The sequence below is a fragment of the Mastomys coucha genome, unplaced genomic scaffold (genome assembly GCF_008632895.1).
Source record: "Mastomys coucha isolate ucsf_1 unplaced genomic scaffold, UCSF_Mcou_1 pScaffold20, whole genome shotgun sequence".
In the NCBI taxonomy this organism is placed as follows: Eukaryota; Metazoa; Chordata; class Mammalia; order Rodentia; family Muridae; genus Mastomys; species Mastomys coucha.
The window spans coordinates 3,369,801-3,391,937 of record NW_022196903.1 but is presented as its reverse complement, the minus strand read 5'-3'; the positions used below and the strand labels follow the sequence as shown (position 1 = coordinate 3,391,937).

Here is a 22,137-nt window from a genome sequence, read left to right as displayed (position 1 = left end):
GGTGGTCACCGGCCTGTCCCCACCCCCGAGTGTGTATTTGGGAAGGTTGGCAAGGGCGGGGGACATCCACCGCACCCCCCCCATCTCCCGCCCACTGGTTTCCCAAGAGTGTCAAAAATGTGCTTGGAACAAGCTCTTTCCATCTTGGCATTCGGAGAGAGTGGATGTCATCTCCCTGCTTCTGCCCTGGTGGAAAGGGGTGTGTGTGGTTTTCTACACTATCTCCGACCCCCAGATTCAGCCAAATGGAGGGAAGGGCGGGTCTGGACTTTTCTCACGGAAAAAGAGGGATGCTTTTTAAATCACCGCTCTTCACCCAAAGCTGGGACATTGCTGGTTGTTAAGGACACCAAAGCTGGTTTGCTGCTAAGCGAAAAGCCTAGTGCAACAGTGGCGGGGGTGGGGATCTGGGTTTATGATTTCATCCCCTGTGTGAGCCTCAATAGTAGTGGTCTCTTGAATTGGGAGGGTTTTTTTTTTCCTACCTGGACAAAAATATTCTGGCAAGTGAGTCGCAACGGGCTTTTCCAGCACCGCGGGGATTCTCTCCGGGGAATTTAACTCCCTGAAGTCCTGAGCCCAAGGATGTAAAAATAACAGATCCTCAGCAAAGTCTAAAAATATCTGTTTTCTCTTGCCCTCCCTCTCACCTTCCTTCCCTCTCTATTGTTTCTTTCTGTGTGTACCAAGTGCATGTCGTTCCATTTTGGCGCTGGCAGACCCCACTCTCCCTGGACTTCAAGTAGGAGTCGCCTGTGCCTATCCCTTCTGTTCCTCACTTGCCTAATCCGCTGTCTAATGCCCCCAAGATGAATTAAGCCGCTTCAGAACTAATTTTCTTTACTGCGGACCCTCATTCACCCAATACTTCGATCTACATCTTGAGACCTCCCTGCAGAGACTAGGAGACCCAGGGCATGTTGGCAGGGCTTGAGTGATTTCCTCAGTGCTCTGCCTGACTCCCGGGCCCTGCCGTTGAAGATCAGATAAATTGGCCTTTGTTTGAGACTTGGGTTGGGCCAGGCGGGTTTCTACCCCCATTCTCCCCCTTTTTCCTGGCGGCCACCTCCTTGTGGGACAAGAGGCGGCCTGGGGATCCGAGGGAAGCTGCATTCCTGTGGGTGCCAGGCGGCTCCAGTGCTGAGCCACAGGGCCTGAGACACACACACACTGCAGAACCCGCAGACCTCGCTGCCCTTGATCTCTCTTTCTTGCTCGCTTTCCCTCGTGTCCGGCACCTACCCGGGAGTCAGTCCACTCCCACTCGGATCCACCCTAGGGCTCGGCCTTGCATAGAAAAGCTTTGACCCACACAAAGATGTACATGCATCCACTCCCAGAGACACAGGCCAGATCAGTATCTCCCCGCCTAAGGACAACCCTTTCTCCCCCGCCCCTTATCCCACAACCCAAGGCGCGCCGGCTAGCCTCCTAGGGCTCCTTTGATCGCACCGGACGCCCAGTGGCTCGCGGTCTCCTGGCTGACCCTCTCAGAGTCACCCACAGCAAGCCTGAACCGGGCATTATAGCACACAGCCGCCTCCACAGTTGGTATAGAATACTCTCTAGCTCGAATTGCTCTGGATGCCTGCTGGAAACTGCTCTGTACTCCCCCTCTGCTTCTTGCTTCCCGTTGTTCCCAAAGAGGGACTCTTAGGACGACTTAGCCACCCCATCCCGGCCCCTTCTCCGCCACCTCCTGGATCCAGCGCCTCCCACTGGCCACTGGGATCTGGCCAACTTAGAGTTCTCCAGCCCTCGGAGAAGGCACACCCTGAGGGCAGTAGCTCGGAGACTGTCAGTGCGCCACCCCCGAGGATCAGCCTGCCCTCCCCCACCTCCTTCACTCTCAAGCACTCTTCCCTCCTCCTCCTTCTCCCCGGCCCCCTCCCCGTCTTCTGGGTGCAGGCTCACACTGCCCAGCGCTTGGGGAGGGGGCTGTAAGACTTACTTCGGTCCCAACTCCCGGCTCCCCCACCCTCTGGTTTCCAGGTTGCCCACAAACATTGCATATTTTTGACCCAATCCCAGTCCAAGAGAAAATAGCCCAAATCTTGGTGGTGCGCGCAGCCTGTACTGGAGACCGTGGCATTTTCTTTTACCTCTGACAGTCTTTAGAGTTCTTAGTGGTGCAAGGCAGAAGGTATACAAGGTGTCTACTGCCAGAGGTATGAATGACTGAGGGATGAAGGACTTTCTCCCTAGGACCGTCACCTAGGGCTGCCTACTGTAATGTAATAACCTGTTTTATACTTTGAGTTCTAACTTTGAAGATACAAGCCGAACTTACGCGAAATCTTTCTTTAAAGGAAAGGAGAGTTCGATTCTTACAGCAATTAAATGTTTCTGCTCTGTTATTCCCTTGAACTTCTGATTTATGGGGTTCTGAATAGATTTCTTTGCCAAAAACACATCTATTATTGAGTCTGTTCAACATCCTAAACCAAGATTTATATAAAACCGTGAAATACCACACATTACGACCTTTCACCACAGGAAGGGAAAATGGCTTCATGACCTGATCCTTCCCCACACCCTCTCTCTCCCGGTTTCAGTAACAATTCTCTGTGGAATCCACCATACTCAGTCTACTGGTTTTTTTTTTTGTTTGTTTTGTTTTGTTTTTTTTAAGAAGTGGGGTGGGTGTGAAAGATGGTAAACAGTTTCCAAGCTATGATTTATTTTAAAGCATTTTTTTCCTTGAAAGGCGTGAAAACAGAAACTGCCAACAGAAGCTTATTGGCACCTAGGACTATTTCTGCCACTTGCCATTTGCAAGGTGGGGGTAAAGGTGGGTGGAGGGGGGCCCAGGATATGGATTCAACTTTCATCTATAAACAGGGGTCACCAAACAGGGGACATTTCATTATTGCCCTTAAATTTCCAGGAGCTAGGGAGCCTGCTTGCCACCCTGCAGGGTAGCCTTGGCTGGGCAGGTTGTGTGGGTCGCTAAGATGTTCTTGGGAGGAGGGGAAATCAACACAATTGGCCTAGAAACTGGAAAGAGGCTGAGGAAAATGTGCTCAACAGGAAAAACTGAAGTCCTGGAATACAGGGTCTTTAGGCATCTCTGCCTGGGATGTCGCTACCCGAATTAATCCAGAGGAGTCTCTACTAGGACACGGGTTATATTACTGCAAGTAGTAGAATCCTCAGAGGGTTTGACTCTGGGACCAGAAAGAGTCTCCCAATACCTCTTGAGCTCTCTCCCTTCTTCCTATCCTGTCCTTTCCTGTTTGAACATGATGGTTACCCTTGCCCTGTTAGGCATATTGTGACATAGAAGCAGGCAGAATGATTTATTTTGGGGGAGATTTTCATTAATAAAGTTAATGATTAAATTTAAAAAAAAAAAAGTTAACCAAACCAACAGCTTCCCAGTTGACTATATTTAATTAACATCAATTAATCCATGTTCAGCTAATATCCTCTAGGACACAGTAGAGCTTCTTTATTGTAAAAGAGGAGGGAGGGGGAAGGGAGACACTACACAGCCAGGGCAGTTGGCTCTGATGACAAGAGCAATTGCAGATTCATTTAAGAGTATGTTCCTAAACAAGTGACAGGCACATTCTGAGGTGGCTTTGGTGGAAAGAATGGAGGGACTGACAAATGTTCTTTGCTGTGGGGGAGGGGCTGTGGGGGAAGGGCACCTTTAAAAGTAGAAAAATGCTACGGTAGAGGGAAGAAAGACAGGAGTAATTTTTAAAAGTGGTGGGGGGGGGTGGAGAAAAAATTATTTGAGCCTGCAGACAGCAGCAGCAGAAGCAGCAGCAGCAGAAGCAGCCGCAGCAGCAGCAGCAGCAGGAGCCCCTGCAAATGCATCAGCTCTGCACAGTTGAAGACTTGGACACATAATACTTCAGACCACTGATTTGCTATTTTCTTAATTCTGGCTCTTCTTTTTCCATATGAATCAAACAGTCTTTTGTCCTTCAGGGTTTGATTTGATCGCTACTGTTCACATTTCACTTTTGTATTTTCCCTCTTCCTATACCATTACTCATTGAGTGCCCCGTGAAATTACAATCGTACATTTTCAACTCAGCAACCCATTTGCAGTACAAAAAATAGGGTCTAAATAATGGCTGAATTAGCCCTACTGGACAGTTTCAGATGTAACACTCTGTAATAATTATATTGCAGGCTGGATTAGGATGCTATTATCATAATCTGGACGTTTACAATTATCTGTAATTTGCAAAGATGCGCCAGGTCTTGATTACAGCAGCTTTTTTTTTTTTTTTTTTTTTTTTTTTTTTTTGTATCACGCTAACCATCACTAAACAGTGACAGTAATAACAGCTAATTTTGCTGGCAATATAAGAGGTGCTGGGGTGTGCAAACAATTTCACACCTGGATGTGCTCACTCAACCAAGAATATAGAGACAGAGCTTCTGCCCTGAGACTCAGAAAAATACTCTGCTGTGCCTCAGCTCAGTATAGATTTCTAGACCCTGATCATTGCTTAAGAGATATTCACGGGGTAAGTTTTTATTTCCGGCATCCTTCTAACTTCTAGGCACTGTTTTTATCTCTTGTCTCATACTCTCCGAGCTATATATAATATGTTGTTGTGATTTACTTGAATTGCAACTTTGTTTTCAAGGTTTGGGTTCTCACCTTTTATTTTCCTTTAACATTAAGAGTTGATCTGGTGAGAATGGGATCGTTAAGAACCTGACTTGCTTGGCTTGCTTCTGTGCAACTGATGTATTTGGTGTAGTTTGTGACTGGAGACTAGGAAAGGACCAGATTTCTGCGAGGTGTAGAAGGAGCCTGAGAGTTCAAGCTAAAAATCTATCTGAAAATTGTTACTTACAATTGATCTTAAGTAAATACATTGAGGTTTTTACATGCGGCCATGATTTTAGGTTTTGAGGCATCAAGAGATCAAACAGAACTGGCTGTGTGGCTTGCTTCTTTGCAGTCAGCTATGCGGATGAATGTTAGCAAAAGCAGGTGTGTCCGAATCTCTGGGCTTTGCAGCCCTTTGGACATCTTCTCTCCAGCTGGGGGAAAGTTTGTAGAATAAATGGCATCTGAAACCCTTCAAGGCTATTCCTTAGGGCCTTGCATAGAACTGTAGTCTCTGTCTCTGTCTCTGTCTTTCTCTCTGTCTCTCCCTCTGTGTGTGTGTGTGTGTGTGTGTGTGTGTGTGTGTGTGTGTGTGTGGTGGGGAGTTGGGGAGGGGAAGGTATCCAGATCGTGGAGCTTATTGCCTGCTGAGTCCAAATTCTGTGATCCTGGTCTTAGAAGAGGATGATTGGTTGGGACACAGAACTGACAACTTATGAAGCCAAGGGACCCATCTAGTCTATGTACCAAGGAAGATATTGGCAACAAGCTGTGCTGTTCTATCTCTAGATGACGCTGTTTCCTGACCCTGTAAATTTTATAAGTAGCTAGAAGTGCTTAGTGTAGGATCCCACAAAGTCTTTGACTGCCCCACCCTGCAGAGAAAAGCTTTTCTACCGTGGCAAGAACCTTTGCACTAAGTTGTGTCCAAAGATAACGTGGTGTTTATTTATTAGAGGAGAAATTGTCTCTCTCCTGTATCCCTACCCAATAGCTGTGTTCCCCACCCCAACCCCTTAGTATGGTCAGAACAGGGCTTGGGCAATTCAAACTCTACAGCCTAGTAGGGGTTTTGAACGTGGGGAGGCGCAAAAGACACCTCAACTGGCAACGCCTTTCACCCACGCTCCTCCTACCAATCCCTCCCTTGGGGAACCAGTTTCCTTTGGGGTCAATACATTTTAAAGGAGAAAAAATATTAACCCTTGAAGTTCAGGGGATCCACTGGGAGCCCAGTTCTAAGCAGAGTTCTGGGGTCGGGAGGGGACTATCTGACAGCATCTCTGTAATTAAGCTCATGGTCAATAAGAGATAAAGACGGATTCAGAGGCATCCAGCACCCATCTCCGACCTAGTAACATACATTTTCTGGGTTTCAGAATTCTATACACTCACAGTGGTTTGGCATATATTTGGTGAATTTTTTTAAGGAAAAATTAGTGTTGGTTTCGATATATGGTAGCTTTCTCTCTAACATAATTTGAATAATTCAGCAAAGCCCCTCTACCAGCTGTACTTCTGCAGCCTCTTTCATTCTTTCCAGCATTATAATTTTGGTTAATTTTCAATTTTAGGTCCTACGTCTCTGCAATTTGTGTATGAATAACAGAATAATTTCCCTCTTTTGTTTCGCCTTTCCTGTTCCTGAATCTAAATAAAGATGGCTTTTTAGTATTAAAAGTGGAAGAAAATTACAGGTAATTATCTTTGACGGTAAAAACGCTGTAATCAGCGGGCTACATGAAAAATTACTCTAATTATGGCTGCATTTAAGAGAATGGAAAAAAACCTTCTTGTGGATAAAAACCTTAAATTGTCCCCAATGTCTGCTTCAAATTGGATGGCACTGCAGCTGGAGGCTTTGTTCAGAATTGATCCTGGGGAGCTACGAACCCAAAGTTTCACAGTAGGAAGGGGGAAAAAAGAAAAGAAAACATTTTTCCTAATGTAACAATGCGAATGCTAGAAAATGACAAGACTGATCGGTTTTAAACCATTCTGAAGACTGACTGAGCGTGGAAGTTGCTCAACAAAAAAAGGAACGGGGATATTGGTAAGTAGTCTTTGCTTTGTGTCTAATTATAGTGACTGTCCTTTTGCACGACTGTATGTCGCTGTCATTATATGGAGCACTCTGAGTATCTCTATTGACTTCTGATAAATGGCTCAGTGGTTTCAAGGTTCATAATTTGAAGGATGCCCAGGTCTGTAGCCATTAATTCTCACAGTATGGGGCTTCCTGCTTGTATGACGAAAGGACTTTTCATTTTCATTATTTCTTTGCTTTCCACGAGATCGGAAGGATGTGTTTCTTGCAGGATAGAGCATTTTCCTACCTTGCTAGCTTACAACGGGTTTTTAACATTAAGCAGTCAAAATTGTGCACTTTGCTTTCTGAGTTTGTTATTATTTTATCTTTTTGCTTTTTTTTTTTTTTAAATTACTGCTTTCAAAGGCAAATATAGCTATACTATTTTGTATGGGGAAAGGGAGAAGAGAATATTCAGATACAGTACTGAAATTGGCTGGATGTCTACAAGTTAAGCAGGGTCTAGGTTATTCTAACGTTTAAAAATACAAAAATGTGTATGAATCACAACAAAATTAAAATGAAAGGTTGAGAAAACATCCATGGCTCATGTTAAAGTACCTGAGACAAAAGCTTGTGGTGCAAACTGACATCTCTTCAGGCACTGGATACGTATGTATAGAGCACATCATATTACGAAACAAAATATATTTTAAGAGAAATAGAAAATATAGTGGAAAGGGAGGAAGGATGGACAGACAGAGACCTGGAGCAATAGAGGACACTCCCAACATTTTGTGGCTTTTACTCCATATATGAAAGAAGACAAAAACATACAAAGTATATATACAACTAAAATTCAACAATATATACAGAAATGTTCCTTGATATAAATGTCCCTATTAGCTTAGTGAATGCCACTATTCACCTAGGAAAGGTGTCAAAGCAATAGAATGGTGATTTTGGTTGTTTCCTTGGTCTTTCTTCTTTCCAGTTCAGAGTTTGGAGGTGGGTTATGCAAAGAGCATCTTTCTTGTTGCTGTTACTGTTTGTATTTATCTGAGTTGACAATTCTGATCATTGCATTTTGAAAAGACATGCAGTATTTCCTTTGTGGCAATGTTCTAATTTTTACAGCCAAATTTTTCTCTTTGAAGAAGAGATATTGAGGGGGGTTCCTTTCATTTCTTCTTCTTCTTCTTCTTCTTCTTCTTCTTCTTCTTCTTCTTCTTCTTCTTCTTCTTCTTCTTCTTCTTCTTCTCCTTCTCCTCCTTCTCCTCTTCCTCCTCCTCCTCCTCCTCTTTCTCCTCTCAGTCTCAGATTGGTAAATAAAAATTCAGGAGTCCAAAATCCTTGTCATTTATCACATAATGTCTTAAACTCATTAAACAAGTAAAAATGCTGCCATGTTTGTGCAGATTCTTGTGCCGGTGGAGAATATCTGTTTAAAAAAAGTCATTTGGATAGAGAGTACTAAAGAGGAGGCTCAGGGCCTGGATCCCAGAGTGTGAAGGAAAATATCCTTACAGTGATGGGTTCCCAGAACACTGGCACAAAAGCCAGTCTCTCTCTCTCTCTCTCTCTCTCTCTCTCTCTCTCTCTCTCTCTCTCTCTCTCTCTCTGTGTGTGTGTGTGTGTGTGTGTGTGTGTGTGTTACAAAGTTACCTATTAAGGTTACTAAAGACAGGAAATTGTAGAAGAGAAGGAAAGGGGAAGGAAGGGTGGGAAGATAGGCAAGAAATAAAGAACAAGTAAAAGGGATGAAAAATGAGGAAAGAAAGGGAGGAAGAGAAAAAGGAAGGAGAGAGAGAATAGAAGGAAGGAAGAAGAGGAGAGGGAGGGAGAAGGAAAGAGAGGAGAGAGGGAGAGGGGGAAAGAGGGAGAAGAAGAGGGAGAGGGAAAGGGAGAGAGCTATTCAGATCACAGGGCAGTTCCTCTGAGCTCAGCTTAGGGTGTTTGGCAGATGCGAGAGTTCTGGATCCTCCTTGCCTCCTTCAGAAGCTCCGTAGGCTGCTCACTCAGACAAGTCACATCATCTGTGGTCTCTGCATGGTGTCCTGGTGTGGTGAGGAATACCAGTGTGAATATCCAGGCATGTAGCTGTTGGGAGGCATACTGACGCCCTTGGCAGAGGCAGAAACGTCCCACACTGGAGGCAGGGCTGGTGAGCGTGGTGACAGGGCTGCTGAACCCGGGAGGGGGTCACTCTCATGTGGGTTACTACCCTGCTTCAGCAATTTCTTAAACTTAGAGCGTTTATTCTGAAACCATATCTTCACCTGCAAGACATGTAGTAATCATTAGGCCAGATAAACATCATGCTGGTGCCTTCAGTGTCATCCCAGACTCAAGAAGTAATATACAAACAAACAAACAAGCAAGCAAACAAAACAACAATCACCATTCTCAAAAGTCCTGTCCCTTTCCCATCCCTTCCCTCTTTCAAACCATCTCTGTCCCTCCACTCTAGATCTACTAGGTATCTTATTAGGATACATACAGTCCTTGTGATTTTTGAATTTAGTTCTATAGCCTGAGGTTTTAAAGTGTCAGCATAAAATTAGAAAGAAATCAAATGAGATCAGTGGACCCAAAATTTTATGAAGGACTTTTAAGTGGAACAGAATTTGGCTCACAATTGACAACTAAATTTACCTCCTTTGATCTATTCTGTTTTTATATTTACCAACCCCTATATTCCCTATACTATACATATCAAGTAGTAAAGTAGTAAATTATGAATTGATTAAAGGTTGTATGTTCACAATAAAATACCTTGAACATTCCTCTGCATATTGTGCACATGCCATGGGATATGCCTGGGATCTCTTTCTCCAGACATAAATATTCTCCTGTCCTGCAAGGATTAAGAAATGCTGCTACCCCCACTCCATACCTCCTATGTTTCTTAAGCAAACAGAAGTCATCAATCATCACATGATTGTTGGGGTAGCTACTAAAAGTCAAAAGGCTTCTAAAAACTATCGAATCAGGAATCTAAGTTGGCAGCTTATTTAAGTCAACAACCCAAATCTCTGGATGAAAGAAAACCTACAATGTAGCATTACCTTTAAAATTCCAGAATCTGTTTTTCCAAAAATAAGAGTCATGGAGCATCTAGAGCCTTTTCATAGCAAACCTCAAATATTTTCAGTGGCAACATGGAATAGAAACCAGGCTGACTGAGCAGCTCAGGGACAGGGCCTGAAGACACCATTCTGTAGGATCTTGGCAATTGTCTTATTAGACCCTTGCTTGATAAAGATGATGCACATCAAAAAGAGGCCTTAGCATCCCATGCAGTTCTCTTGAGTGCTGGCTTTAGAGTGTAGGTTGATATACTCACCTCTAGGCCCCTTTCTGTGAAATATGAAATGTCCAGTATAGCATTCAGGTCAGCAGGACTGTTATCTGTGGTGTCCCAGGCCATGATTTGGGGAACATTCTCTTTGTTTCTCAATTCTGTCAAGTTCTGTGCTCCAAAGAGGTACCTCAACCTGCACTATTTGGTACCAGGATGATTTAACTACATCATCCTGCATGATCCTTAATACAGTCTTCACCTATCTTACCCATCCTGGAGTGAATGGCTTGCACATGGATGCCTTTATTAAGCTACTAGAAAATATGTTTAGTTAACCTTTGCTCCTGGTCTCAGTTCACAGTTTTCCTTCCTATGACAATGAGTTGAAATTCATATTAGTTCCTAGGAGCCACTAAAGAGTCCTTAAGAAAGGCTTTATCTTGCTTCCTAGCTGGATACCTCCCCCTACCCCCAACACACACACACACACACACACACACACACACACACACTTGTGCTACTTCGTGTTATTCTGCTCTGGAATAAGATTTGATTGCATTTGTTCACCAAAAGATCCTAGGCTCAGCTGGGGTCGCAGAGGGTTGGTGTCTACGCAAATCCAATCCAGTATTCAATACCATGTCATTTGTTCCAAACTGTGTGATCCCAGGAAAGTGCGCAACTGGAGCACAGGCATTTGTCATTTAGCTCCTTCCATCCTTGGTTGACTAGGCCAAGAATTCCTCCTGGTGTGCTCTGCACGATTAGCAGGGCCAGCATTTCAAGGGTACTCGGGCTTCCCGGGAATTACCTGTGTTTGTGTCAGTCCTAAGGAAGCAGCCAGTTCGGCTCTCTCGGGAAGGGCCAGGTATTGAGTCTGCTGAAAGCGATGGTTTAAAGCCTGGAGCTGCAGGCTGGAATAAATGGTCCGAGGCTTCCGAATCTTTTTCCCCTTTCCGTTGAACCTGATTTCCCCGTTTTCGATCACTGTCGTTTTTTGTTGATCTGTAAGCAAATGACACAGAGGAGCGGTCACCCGTGAGGCTACTGCTGCCTTCTCCCTTCATGTGACAAGGCCGGCAAGGAGTTTCTCCCAAGTTTAAAAAGGGTTCCTCATAATACCCCCGCTATACCACTGTGGGCACGTGCCCCCACAAGGCATGAAAGTGGGCGAATCTAGAAAGCCCAGGGCATAAAAGAGGCGCTCAGCAAGAGCGGAGACAGCGCGAGCCGCTTTCCGGAGTCCACGGCGCTGCAAGGCTTCTCTTCTGTGGGCCCGAGAGCGGTTTCTTGGCCTGGCTTTTCCCAAAGCCTAAAGCTCTATCGGAGTCACCCGGGTGTTTACGTGGCCAGTTAGTTTTGTGTCACCCAGCTGCAAGCTTAGTGCTTTAAGTCCCTTTTGTATGTTTGAAATGATTCTGCTCGCGTGGACCAAAACCCAGACACGAAACAGAACCAGGAGCTCAGAGTAGCTCCAGAGCAGGTTGAGACTCTCTGGACAACGGAGAGCTATCAACCCCAGGCCCTCTGCTTCGCCTCCAAGAACAAAGGAGCGGCCAAAGTACTATCAAAAGCCCAGGGAGAGGGAGCCGGGTCAGGACTAGGGGCAGGGGACACCTCAAAGCCCACAAGGGAAGGTTTAAAAAACAAACAAAAAAATACAAAACAAACCAAAACAAACAAACAAAACAAAAACCAATGTCATTAGTATCTATCGGTCGCAACAGCTTCGTTCCAAGTCACCAAAGGCGCACCAAGTGCCCCACGCAAAGTAGGCCACTGTTCGCCCAGCGTTGAGATTGGAAGCCTTAACCTAGCCCTTCAGTCCTGGCTCGGAATTGTCTCCAGTCCTGACAAACGCGGGTCCCAGCAGAGAGGGGAAGGGACAAGGCAGAGGGCTCACAGACCCGGTAGGCAGGAGGGCGCAGTTGGGGGACCCCAGAGCCAGGCTAGCGCACACAGCCGGGAGGCTCAGTGGGAAGCACACGCAGGAGGCGGAGGAGCCAGGCGGGCTGCGGGGAGAGCCAGCCTGGGGTCCAAGGCGGCGGGAAGGGGCCCGGCTGGGAGAGATCGGCAGGCAGGCGCCAGGCGATCCCGAGCGCTCGGGGCCCGACTGGGGGCGCGCGGGGCCGCCCGCAGGAGGGGGCCGGCGGAGGCCCCGGCGTGGAGGAAGTGAGCGGGGCGGGAGGGGTCGGAGGCAGTGGGGAGGCGGGCGAAGCTAGCTGCCTAAGCGGCCTCTCACCTGTGTCGTCCCCGCGCGTCTGGGCGGCCGCGCTGCTGTTGTGGTAGGACTGGAGGTAAGGGCTGTGCTGCGAGTGGCTCATGTAGGGGTAGGCGGCGAGCGATCGGTGGTTGTAGGAGTTGCCTCCGCCCGACGCGTAGGGCGAGCCGTGGTGGTGGTGCTGGTGGTGGTGATGGTGGGAGCCGGCCGCCGCCGCCGCCGCCGCGGCCGAGTGCAAGCAGTGCAGAGGGTAATGCGCGCCTGCCATGGCCGGGGAGGTCTGCTGCGAGTGCGGCTGCGGCGGCGGCGGCGGTGGCGGCGGCGGCGGCTGCTGTTGCTGCTGCTGCTGCTGCTGTTGTTGCTGCTGTTGCTGCTGCTGCTGCTGCTGTTGCTGCTGCCCGAACTCCATGAAGGCGGATTTGGACGAGTCCTGGCCTTCCAAGCCGTCAGCCATCGTAGTCATGGTCATCATCAAAACTTTGGGGGCTGGAGAAAGCCTTCTCCCGGGTTTCCTTCACCCTCCCCCACTTGGCTCGCACCGCTCTCCCCTTTGCAGCCACCTTAGCTCCCGGGATCCTTCCAAAAAATTAAAAAAAAAAAATTAAAGGAAGGGGCAGAGGTGGTTCTCTTCCTCACTCTTCTCTAATATATATATATATATACATATATATATGTATATATATATATTTAATATAAAGAGATATAGTGAGCAGGGCCTTGTTAACCCAAAGGGAGGAGGAAGGGGGAGGGATGGGAGAGGAGAGGGGGGAGGGGGAATCTGCTCTCTTCTCCCCCCCTTGCTTTTCCCCCCTTGGATTTTTGGGGGCTGGTGCAGTTTAAAGCAGAGATTTTAAGGTGGATTCTGCGAAAGTTGCGGGTCTGCTTTCAGACTTGATGCAGACGCCACGAGTCGAATGGTTTGTCTCCAAAGGGCAGTGCCTTCCTATTGGTCAGTCGCCCCCTGACGTCACAGGCGCACCGCTTCTACTGGCGTGTGCGCTGCTTGCGGAGTTCTTCGCCTACCTTAAGCAACTACAAGCTCAGCCCAGAGCTGCAACCTGGGGCCGCTCAGAGCTAAAGGGGAGCAGCGGAGGAGGGAGGCGCCCGGTAGGCTGCAGATGCATCCCGTCGGAGCTCCAACCCCCGCATCCTAGAGCCCTTGTTTCCAGGATTGGAGACTCTGAGTAGCCTGGCTGGAGGCTGATCTCTTTAAATCCATTTGCACCCTTTCAGGTTGCCTGTGTGCAGAAGCAGTAGCCCTAGCATTTAAAGCCAGACCCCCCTCACTTGACTTTCCCCCTCCCTCAGGACCCCAACTCTCTACTCCCAAGGGAGCACCTTGGCACTGTGGGTTTTTCCAGAAGTACTTTATTGAAGCCATAGAGGGAAGAAAAACCCCTACATCTGGGCTCCATCTCATAGCAGGGGTCGGGGATAGTAAAAGAAAAATCAGACCCTGCTCTGGCGAGGTTCCTGCTGTTTTCCTATAGGCCCTATCTCCTATATATTGACCTCCCAACAGAGAAGGAATATCTCCCACCCCCCAAGAAAGCAGCAGCCTGTTCTGAAAGCGAATCGTTGGAGGGCTGACAGTAATGCATTTTTTTTCCTATTGAAAACAGAAGCTACTGTAATGCTTTCAAATATATGCAAATGATACATGCGGTTAGTGGTTTGGCAAATCTTGATTACAATATAAACTACCCAAGTAAAAGTGCCTTCGTCCTAAATTTGTCTCTCGATTACAATTCCAATTGATTTTATTTTATTGTCAACATTGTTAATGATAAAAATAGAGTCGTTTTACAGTTATTTTTACTTTCTGGAAGGAGGCAATTAGAGTTCTAATCAGGAATACACAAAAATCTCCCATGATTAACTGCAGTACTTTGTTCAAATTGCTGCTATAAAATTCAGAACAATTTGCCTGTAATGATTATGGACTGGGTTTATTTTGGGAGGTGGAATAAAAGTGGATATAGCATAAATTATCCTCTAATTATACACCAGTGTCGCTTCAATTATCCTCTTATCAAAATGGTTGTCTAACTGCCGCATTTAGTTTCAATTCTTGCCTTTTTTTCTATAAAAAGAACTTCATACCTTGTTATTATTAATCCATTTATTATTTGCAAAGGGGTTTATATCCGCACATCCAGGTGGTAGAACCACTTCTGTTTCAAAGATGGACTGGGGAAAGACATTAAGTTTGGAGCAGCTCAGTGCTACGGATCTAGCCTTTCTCCCTCGGGTCTCCAGACTCACTTAGGTCCAAGCTGCGGAGCAGGGACAGCGGAACCCAGGCGGCCACGTTCAGGCCCAGCCACCAGGTAGGAGAACTGGATCTAACTCTAGGCTTGGGGAGGGACAAGCCAGGCCGCACCGGGTCGGGTCCTGGGGCGGCAGGTAGGCTCTCGGAGCTCGCGTGTCCGGACGATGGAGACTGGGTGGGCGAAATCTGAGGACCCCCTGGGCTCTGTGCCTGCTTTCGGTGGGTACAGGGAACAAACTATGAGCTTTTGGCCACAAGAAGAAATGTGTGGTACCACACAGGCAACCTTGTGTGGTGGTGTTTGGAGGTTGCTGGGTGGACTAGTCTGTCTTTCTGGAAAAACTACTGGGACATTTTTGCAAGGTACGTCGTCTGTAGCCCATAAGCTACACGACCCTAGGAACCCTAGAATAGAGAATTTAGTGGCGCTGCTTGCTACTGGAACTCCAGAAAAGGGTGATAGTAGACAGAATCTCACAATTTCCCGTGGCGCAGGAGTCACTGACTGCAACTTATGCTAATTGATTTTCCCAGCTACCCGCCCGGGGTCTCCAGGTACCCTCAGGCCAGTGTGCCTTTTTCCTTTCTTCCCTTCCGAGGCTCGCAGCCCACTGGTTTTCTCCAGAGTTTCGCCCGCAGCTACATTTGCGCCCTCTTCCTTTACCCAGCCCGCCACGCCTAACTTCTTGAGTCCGGGGTGCCGGTTCAATAACTCTGAATTCATTTTTAAGTGGCTCCCTTGTTCCTTCCCTTTTAACCAGAGGTGCAGTTTAACACGCGAACCTGAAACGCGATCCGTGCGTTTACATATCGGCAGTGACTTAAAACAACATCTTCTAGGAAAATGAAAGATAGGCTGGGTAAAGAAGTGGTGGGGTGCTTGAAAGGGAAGTCAGGGAAAAAGAAGCACCCCCTGCCCCGGCAGTGCACCCGGGCTGCGAGCCCAGCTCGTAATGTCCTCAAAGCCAGCAGGTAGACGTGGCAGTTTTATTGCTCTATACCCCGCAGCTTGCTGTTAACATGATGAAGGCGTTTCTCTCGTTTGCTTTTCTGTGTCTCTTCCTTAATGTTCGCAGGTGCACTGCTTTGCCCACTAACTCTGATAGCATCTGGATGACGGTGGTGGGGCCGGGAAATGTCCTCTCACCACTTAAGCGCCAGATCCAAGGCGCGCAGCGTCTGTTTGCAAAGGGATTTCCCCTTGTTTGTTTAAAGTGTGAAGAAGCCGCGATGGCTGGAATTGTCCTTTCAGGTGTCTCTCCGTTCCTCGGGGGGTGCACGTGTGCAGCTAGGGGGTGGCTGTGTATTGTGTAGGTTTTGTTGAGATTTGCTGAGTGACCTAAACTGGGCTCTGAGAAACAGAGTAGTGAGCAAGGGGTGGGGGGGAGGGGTCTCACTCGGCTGGACAGCGGTCTTGGTGTTGTCATTCGGGATAGAAGCCTAGGAATAACCATCCTACTTCCCAGGGAACAGATGGCGGAAGACTACCATGGCCCAAACGTGGGCAACTAGTGCACCACAATGTGGCCTCGGCCACCAGCAAAGGTGCAGTGCTCTCCACACAGAGCTTGCTGAAACTGAAGTTGGGCAGTCCCTCGCCTGGTGTCTGGAGTACCTGCGTCAAACTGCAAAACGGGACAGTAGAAGTCACCCCTACTTTACCGTAGTGCAACCTGCAACCAGCTCTTTGGCTAGAAGCAAAATTTCGGGCTTTTCAGAGCCTTGAAAAAAAAAAAAAAAAAAGGCGCACACCTCAGGGGCTCTCGGGGCCCGGCGCCTCCCGTGCAGTCCAGACTCCTTCCTCTTTGTTTCGCTCTCTGGGGAACCTCCGCCAACTCTTGCCAGTGGGAGGGGAAGGAGGGCTAGAAAGGCCACTGAAGCCTTTATCATTCAAAATACAAGTAAACTTAGAAATCTGGAGGCCTAAGCGGTTTTTTTAAGGGCCTGTTACTGTATGATAAGAATTATATTCATTGAAGTTTTAGGAAGCGGGATTGGAGGCCTACATTGCATTTTATTTTTTTAAGGTGTTAAGGCGTTGAGATGTAGTGGACTACTGGATAAGATAAGTAGAAAGAAAAACTAACACAATGCCTTCTGAACACCCCCTGCTTCTATCCTGCTGGGATAGGTGTGTAGGATCGGGTTCATTGGGTCTGAGATTCGTCACAGTTTGGTTCTGGAAGATGTTTGTAGACATGTGCAGGGCTGAGAATGCCTGGATCTCCCAGCAAGGTTTGCAGTGTTGGTGGGGGCTGTGGCAGTAAATTCAAGCCGTCCAGGACTTGGCTGGGTTTGGTTGCTAAGTTGGGCTCAGTTATCACGTTAATTCTAAAGAAATTAGACCTGGATAAATGGCCTTTGAATTCAAAGAAATAACTCGGTGTTGATTTACATAGCCACATTAAGAATCCCTTTCTCAATGGAAGACATTGGTGGAAAAATTCCTGCTAGTTCTTTCCTCATTTAACATGAAATTCTCTCTCTCTCTCTCTCTCTCTCTCTCTCTCTCTCTCTCTTTCTCTCTCTCTCTCTGTGTGTGTGTGTGTGTGTGGGTGGGTGGGTGTGGGTGTGGGTGTGGGTGTGGGTGTGTGCACGCGCGCGCATGTGTTTCGAGAGCCCATTTGTGTAAGGAAATGGTGCCTGATATTCTAGAGACTCAAACACACACACACACACACACACACACACACACACAAAAGCCCCAGGTCAGGAGATAGAAAATTGCCCCTTTCCATTTCTTGGTGCGGGTTAAGGGTGGCACCTTTAGGAGTAGTTCAAAGACCCAGCCCAGGCAAGACAGTGCTGAGAGTTTGCTAGTATTCTCTCTAGCAATAAAATCGCAAAACCCATGGTGATAGAGTTCTCCTCCAGGTTTCCCCAGACCCAGCTTAAAAGTGGCTTTCATCTCTTAAATGTCACAAAGGAAGCTTGACCAGAGTTTGGGGCTAGAACCCTTATCTGTCCCGTCTGGTTTCCAGGAACAGGCACCTGGGAAACCCTGAGCTGCCACTGCCCTCCCGGAGGGAAGGCTCCTCAGCATTTCTAAAAGTGCTCCTTTGGAGAATATCACTAACCAAGTCTCCACCTAAAGGCTTCTAGTGTAGGCTTTTTAGAATCTGAAATTCCATGGTGGTAATTGATACACAGCTAACTAGGTCCTTCTTCCAACTTCACCATCATTTCACTCCTCCCTGGATTCATTTCTGGATGTGTGTGTATCCAAAACTTTTGTATTTGGGAGCACTGAATGACAACAAGCTTAAAACAAGTCTTTCCCCATCTCTTGGTTTGGGGATTGAACGTTAAAACCTGTTTGCTTACGTTTGCTCTCTTTCTTTTCTCCTTCCCTTCCTTCCCTCTTTTGGTCTCTTTCAGCAAATATTAGGCCTAACCCTAATACATAAACATATTTTCCCTCAGCTCAAGAGAGAAGAGGGTTGAAGAACCTACAGTGTTAAACAGTTTCAAACAAGGTAAATGCAGATGTTTGTGTTTTCAATATATAGGCTAAACCACGGCTGACCTTCCCCTGCCCCATATTTGCCCTGCTGGGAAATGGAGCAGAGTAAAGGAAGACAGGAAAGAATCCTAGAAGTCAGCTTTCATTTACTGGTCTTTGAAAAGCAGGACCCCTGACTATCATAGAGTAAATGCAGCTCTAGAGTAGCAAGGAACAAGCATCAACAGGAAATGGCAGACTATTTTTAGGCTTAATAAGGAGTTAATATAGCTGCCCAGTGTCTTCCTAAATGCCTGGAAGCATCTTCTGTTTAATTCTTTCATCTCTTCATCAGCAGTAACAATAATAAAGTCATAGCAAATGCCTCTATATTAATAGAGAGCCAGGCTTGGAACAGCTCTTCAGGGAAACCTGGATGAAAAGCATCCTCTTGTTATCATGGAAACAAAAATGTAAGTGGAAACCCTTTTCACTGATGAGAAAAAGAGTCATGTTCCGTGTCTAACCATCTTTTGATATATGTTTTTTCTATGATTATCTGTTCACAGACACTTATTTCTTATTTCTGGTACATCCCAATAAATGGGAAGATAGTTTATTATTTATTCATTTAAAATGAAACTTTCCCTAGAGGACCACAGATTTACTAGCCCTTGGAAGTTGGGATAAAAAACAAAACAAAACAAAAAAAAAAAACTTCGAATGGCTACTATGCCACTTCTTTTTTTTTTTTTTCTTTTGTTCAGAAAAAAAAAATCGTCTTTATGCAAACCTAGGAGCAAGGAAACTCATTCCTTTCCACCCTTGGAATAAAATATTTTTCCCGTGTTGTTTTAAATAATTTTATGCACAAAAATGTTGCCGTCATCTTTATGCCATCAATTGGGGCTCCTTCTCTCGGAGACTCAAAGTCTCCAGTTCTTTAAACACACTGAGAGGTCATGTCCATTTGGCAAGCTAGCATTTGACTTTGTCATCTTTGGAAGGCAGAAAATAAAAGAAAATCCAAGAGCTGTTGTTGTTGCTTTAGAGTTAAGAGTATAGAGAAGATGAGTATCAACCAGCTTTGGTTTTTATGTCTGACTTGTAGGTTTTCCTGTTCGCTGGGTACCACAGCACTTTAATGTTAGTTTCACATCAAATCAACACAAATAAAACTAACAAAGGTAGTCCCCGTTTCCAGGCCCTGCAGTGGTACAGTATTTAGTCTTGGAGTGAGGGGGTGGGGTGGAGGTGGGTGGGCTAGACCTGCTATACCAGCGCTCCATTTGCTAGTCTTTTGCTCCACACCCTCCTCCTTTTCTCCCTGTTCCTCAGCCTCCTTCTTTCTCATCACACTGACCACTTCCGCAAGGTCGTAATAGAAAAACCCATCCAAAAATTACAAGAGGCCACCTCTCCTGCACAAAACCAGCCATTCTTTAATAACAAGATTGTGAAGCTCAAAAGTGTTGGGCCCAACAATTAAAAAAGCAAGGGCAGCAATTCAGGATGGTAGTCCAAGCAGACAGGCTGGCATCCCAACCGATCTGTGGGTCTCGGGTGAAGGAAGGGGCGAGGGGCAGGAGCCGAGGAGGCGGAACGCCCGCGCCCGCAGCTGGCTCCCATGCGCCACCGTCTGCGGAAAGCCAGGGGCAGGATAATGGAATTCAGCAGGCAGGGATCCTCAGAGAGCCAGCCACTGTCTTGTACAGATTTGTAGAGAAACCCTCACTGTAATTAAAACCGTACAGTCAGATTAATTCAATGTGTTGCTCGGCAGCATTTTTAATAGTAAAAATCCGCTTTAAAATTGAATTAGGGTCGAATAAATTTTCTGCGAGACTCGCCGGATTTGCCAGCTTTCATTGAAGCCAGCTAGGGTGGATTTAGGCGGTGGCTCCCCCCTCCAACCTCCAGTTGGAGGTGGGGTAGGGGTTAGAAAGAGGGTGTTGATCAACAAGGGGGCTAGTTTGGTCCCTAGACTGGTCGGCAGGAGCCAGTCCAGGGATACCTCACTGCCTGGGGCTAACCCTTGATCTCAGGGGGCAATGCACAGACTTCTGACACCCTAACCCTTCCCCATTCTTTCCCACCCTCTCTGCGAAGTTCTTAGCTCCTGAGAGGTGAAGGGGGTAGGGAAAAAAGAGAACCCTACTGTATCTTGAAGCAATTTCTCAACGCGTGTTTCCGCGTGTGCTGGAGGTTGGAGCCCTCTCTGCCCGCCTGAGTGGCAGACAAGAGAAAGTTGTGCGTCTCACTCCCCCCTCCTTGAAAAATCTTCCAAAAATTAAGGGTAATATTTCAAGCCTGCTGTCAAAATGTCTCCCAAGCTTTGATTTGGCTGGCCGCCCCCTCTCCTTCCCCTCCCCAACCCCACCTCTCATCCTTCGCGGTTCAGCTGTTCACGTGGTTGTGAAATAGGTGTTAGCGCTGGGATATTTTTCCCCCTCTAAGGTTAGACACCTCGGAGCTGAAGACTTGTTTAAAGTTCTCGGAAGAAGTGCCTGAGCGCTAATGGGGAGGCATTCACTTGAAACAAGCCTGGGGTGGAAGAAATGGGGTGAACTGGATCCACTCTCTTTCTTAAAGCTTTCTTTTTTCCCTTGGTCATTTAGGGGCCCAGAAAGAGACTGAAGCTCCCCATCCCTCTTTTTCTAAAGACCAGGACGCAACACGGGCTCCTTGACATTCACATACACGAGCGGTGCAAAACCTTGGGCCGCAAATTCCCTAAGAAGTTAGTCACATCATCAGGCCTGGGAAAACAAAAACCTCTGTGGGTCCCTGTTCCTCAGGCAACAGCGCACAGACGCCTTAATTGCTGCAAATTGTCACTCTGTCCCCTTTTCATTTTCTCACTCCTTCGTTTATTTTTAGTACACTTCAAATGCCTACACACTTTCCTAGTAAGGAGAGCAGAGCAATTATTGTCTCTGCCTTCAGGGCCTGCTTTGCCAATCACTGAGCGCGGATAGAGTAAACGGCGAAAAGCCAGGCGCGTTATTGGTCTTGCTTATTTCAGGTGGAGGGTGGTAAATAACTCTCCCTACCGCGTCACCCCCCCCTCCCTGCCTTTGGTTCTTGGGTACCAATTACCTGGAAGAAAGGAGCTGTGCGCCCCTCCCTTGTGCTCTCATCGCATCCACTGCGTGCACACCAAGTTTTACTCTCAAATCCAGCGGATCCCGTCAGAATTGGCTGGTTCCACAGAGAGTTGTTAGGAAAAAAAGAATTCTGTGGAGACCCAGATCTTAATTCTGTCCTTGAATAGAAAAATGCATGCTGAGAAGGAGAGGAAACATCTTCCCTGCCCCCCATGCTGGGAAGTGGAGCCCCTTTTCTCCTAACTCTATGAGGGGCACAGTACAAGACCCCAAGATATAATGATAAAGAGCTCATTCAGGGGGCCTTTGTAAGCCAAGGCAAGCTTTTAGATTGACCTGGAGCAGTTCGAACACTCTGCGTGGATGTCTATTTTCGTCATACTAGCTAAGAGCTCTTAAGAGAGAACTTTAAATTTTGAGATGTGTATTGTCTTGAATTCTACTGAGTCTTGTCTCAAACACCACAGTCTTCTATCCGCATCCTAGAGAGTCCTAGGTTGGGGATGGGAAGGGAGGCAGGTGTCTATAGCCTACAGCAGCCTAGGGGGTACCCTGCATCCTGCAGATGGATCCGAAACAAATCAGAGTGGGATTAACTTGTCTGTCTCCTGAATTGTCTCCAACCGCTAAAGCTGCTAGGGCCGCACCTGCCAAGGTGGCTTCGGGTTACTAGTTGGTGTTGAGCTAGAGGCCTTGTCCCAGCTCCGGGTGGTGGACCAGGCTGGCTACCTGTCAGGGTACGGAGGTTCGCTGGCTGGATATCCTAAAGGAACACAGTGAATATAAACTAAAAGGCACCATTCTCACACACACACCCATCCCCTACTATTTCTTTCTTCCTTTTTGTAAAAACATTTACAAGGAACCTAATTTCAGATTGTGGAAGTAAATTTCATGGTAGGATATATTTTACAAAACATGTAATCTTTCCAGGCCGGAAGACTTTTAATTAAAACCATACTTTGACAAGTTGAGTTTCAAAGCAGAGTCACACCAGCACGGAAGGCTAATTCATATTCAAGATATAGTCTGTAATTCAAGTTGTTTGAAAACGAGGGGCAGTCGGAACAAAGCGCTGCGGGTCCAGTTACCTGCTCAAGGACTTGTGGACTCTTGAGTCCATAATGGAACATAATGGAGTGCCTATATGTCCATCCAAGGTTCAGGCGCTCTCCTATGGAGT

At 46.9% G+C, this 22,137-nt stretch overlaps 1 protein-coding gene and 1 long non-coding RNA gene across 2 annotated transcripts in view; one reads left to right on the top strand and one right to left on the bottom strand.

The window, feature by feature from the left end:
* Positions 1 to 7,844: 7,844 nt before the first annotated feature.
* On the bottom strand, positions 7,845 to 13,066 carry Dlx6 (distal-less homeobox 6). The gene is made up of 4 exons (XM_031381136.1): positions 12,155 to 13,066; positions 10,724 to 10,917; positions 8,598 to 8,887; positions 7,845 to 8,049 (listed from the first exon to the last, which is right to left on the bottom strand). Exons 1-3 carry the CDS (start codon positions 12,603 to 12,605, stop codon positions 8,636 to 8,638), a joined length of 897 nt encoding a protein of 298 aa, XP_031236996.1. The 5' UTR covers positions 12,606 to 13,066; the 3' UTR covers positions 7,845 to 8,049; positions 8,598 to 8,635.
* LOC116098559 overlaps positions 12,757 to 22,137 on the top strand; it is a 37,582-nt gene continuing 28,201 nt past the window's right edge. Inside the window, exon 1 of the long non-coding RNA XR_004121866.1 lies at positions 12,757 to 14,463. This is a non-coding gene — a long non-coding RNA (uncharacterized LOC116098559). The remainder of the gene's footprint in view (positions 14,464 to 22,137) is intronic.

What these genes read in the sequence shown, in the direction of transcription:
- Dlx6 (XM_031381136.1), bottom strand. Translation starts at nt 12,605, where the DNA reads ATGATGACCATGACTACGATGGCTGACGGCTTGGAAGGCCAGGACTCG. An exon ending in GACGCGCGGGGACGACACAG is followed by an intron (nt 10,918 to 12,154) that starts GTGAGAGGCCGC and finishes ATTTGCTTACAG; the next exon opens with ATCAACAAAAAACGACAGTG. An exon ending in TAGGACTGACACAAACACAG is followed by an intron (nt 8,888 to 10,723) that starts GTAATTCCCGGG and finishes CATGTCTTGCAG; the next exon opens with GTGAAGATATGGTTTCAGAA.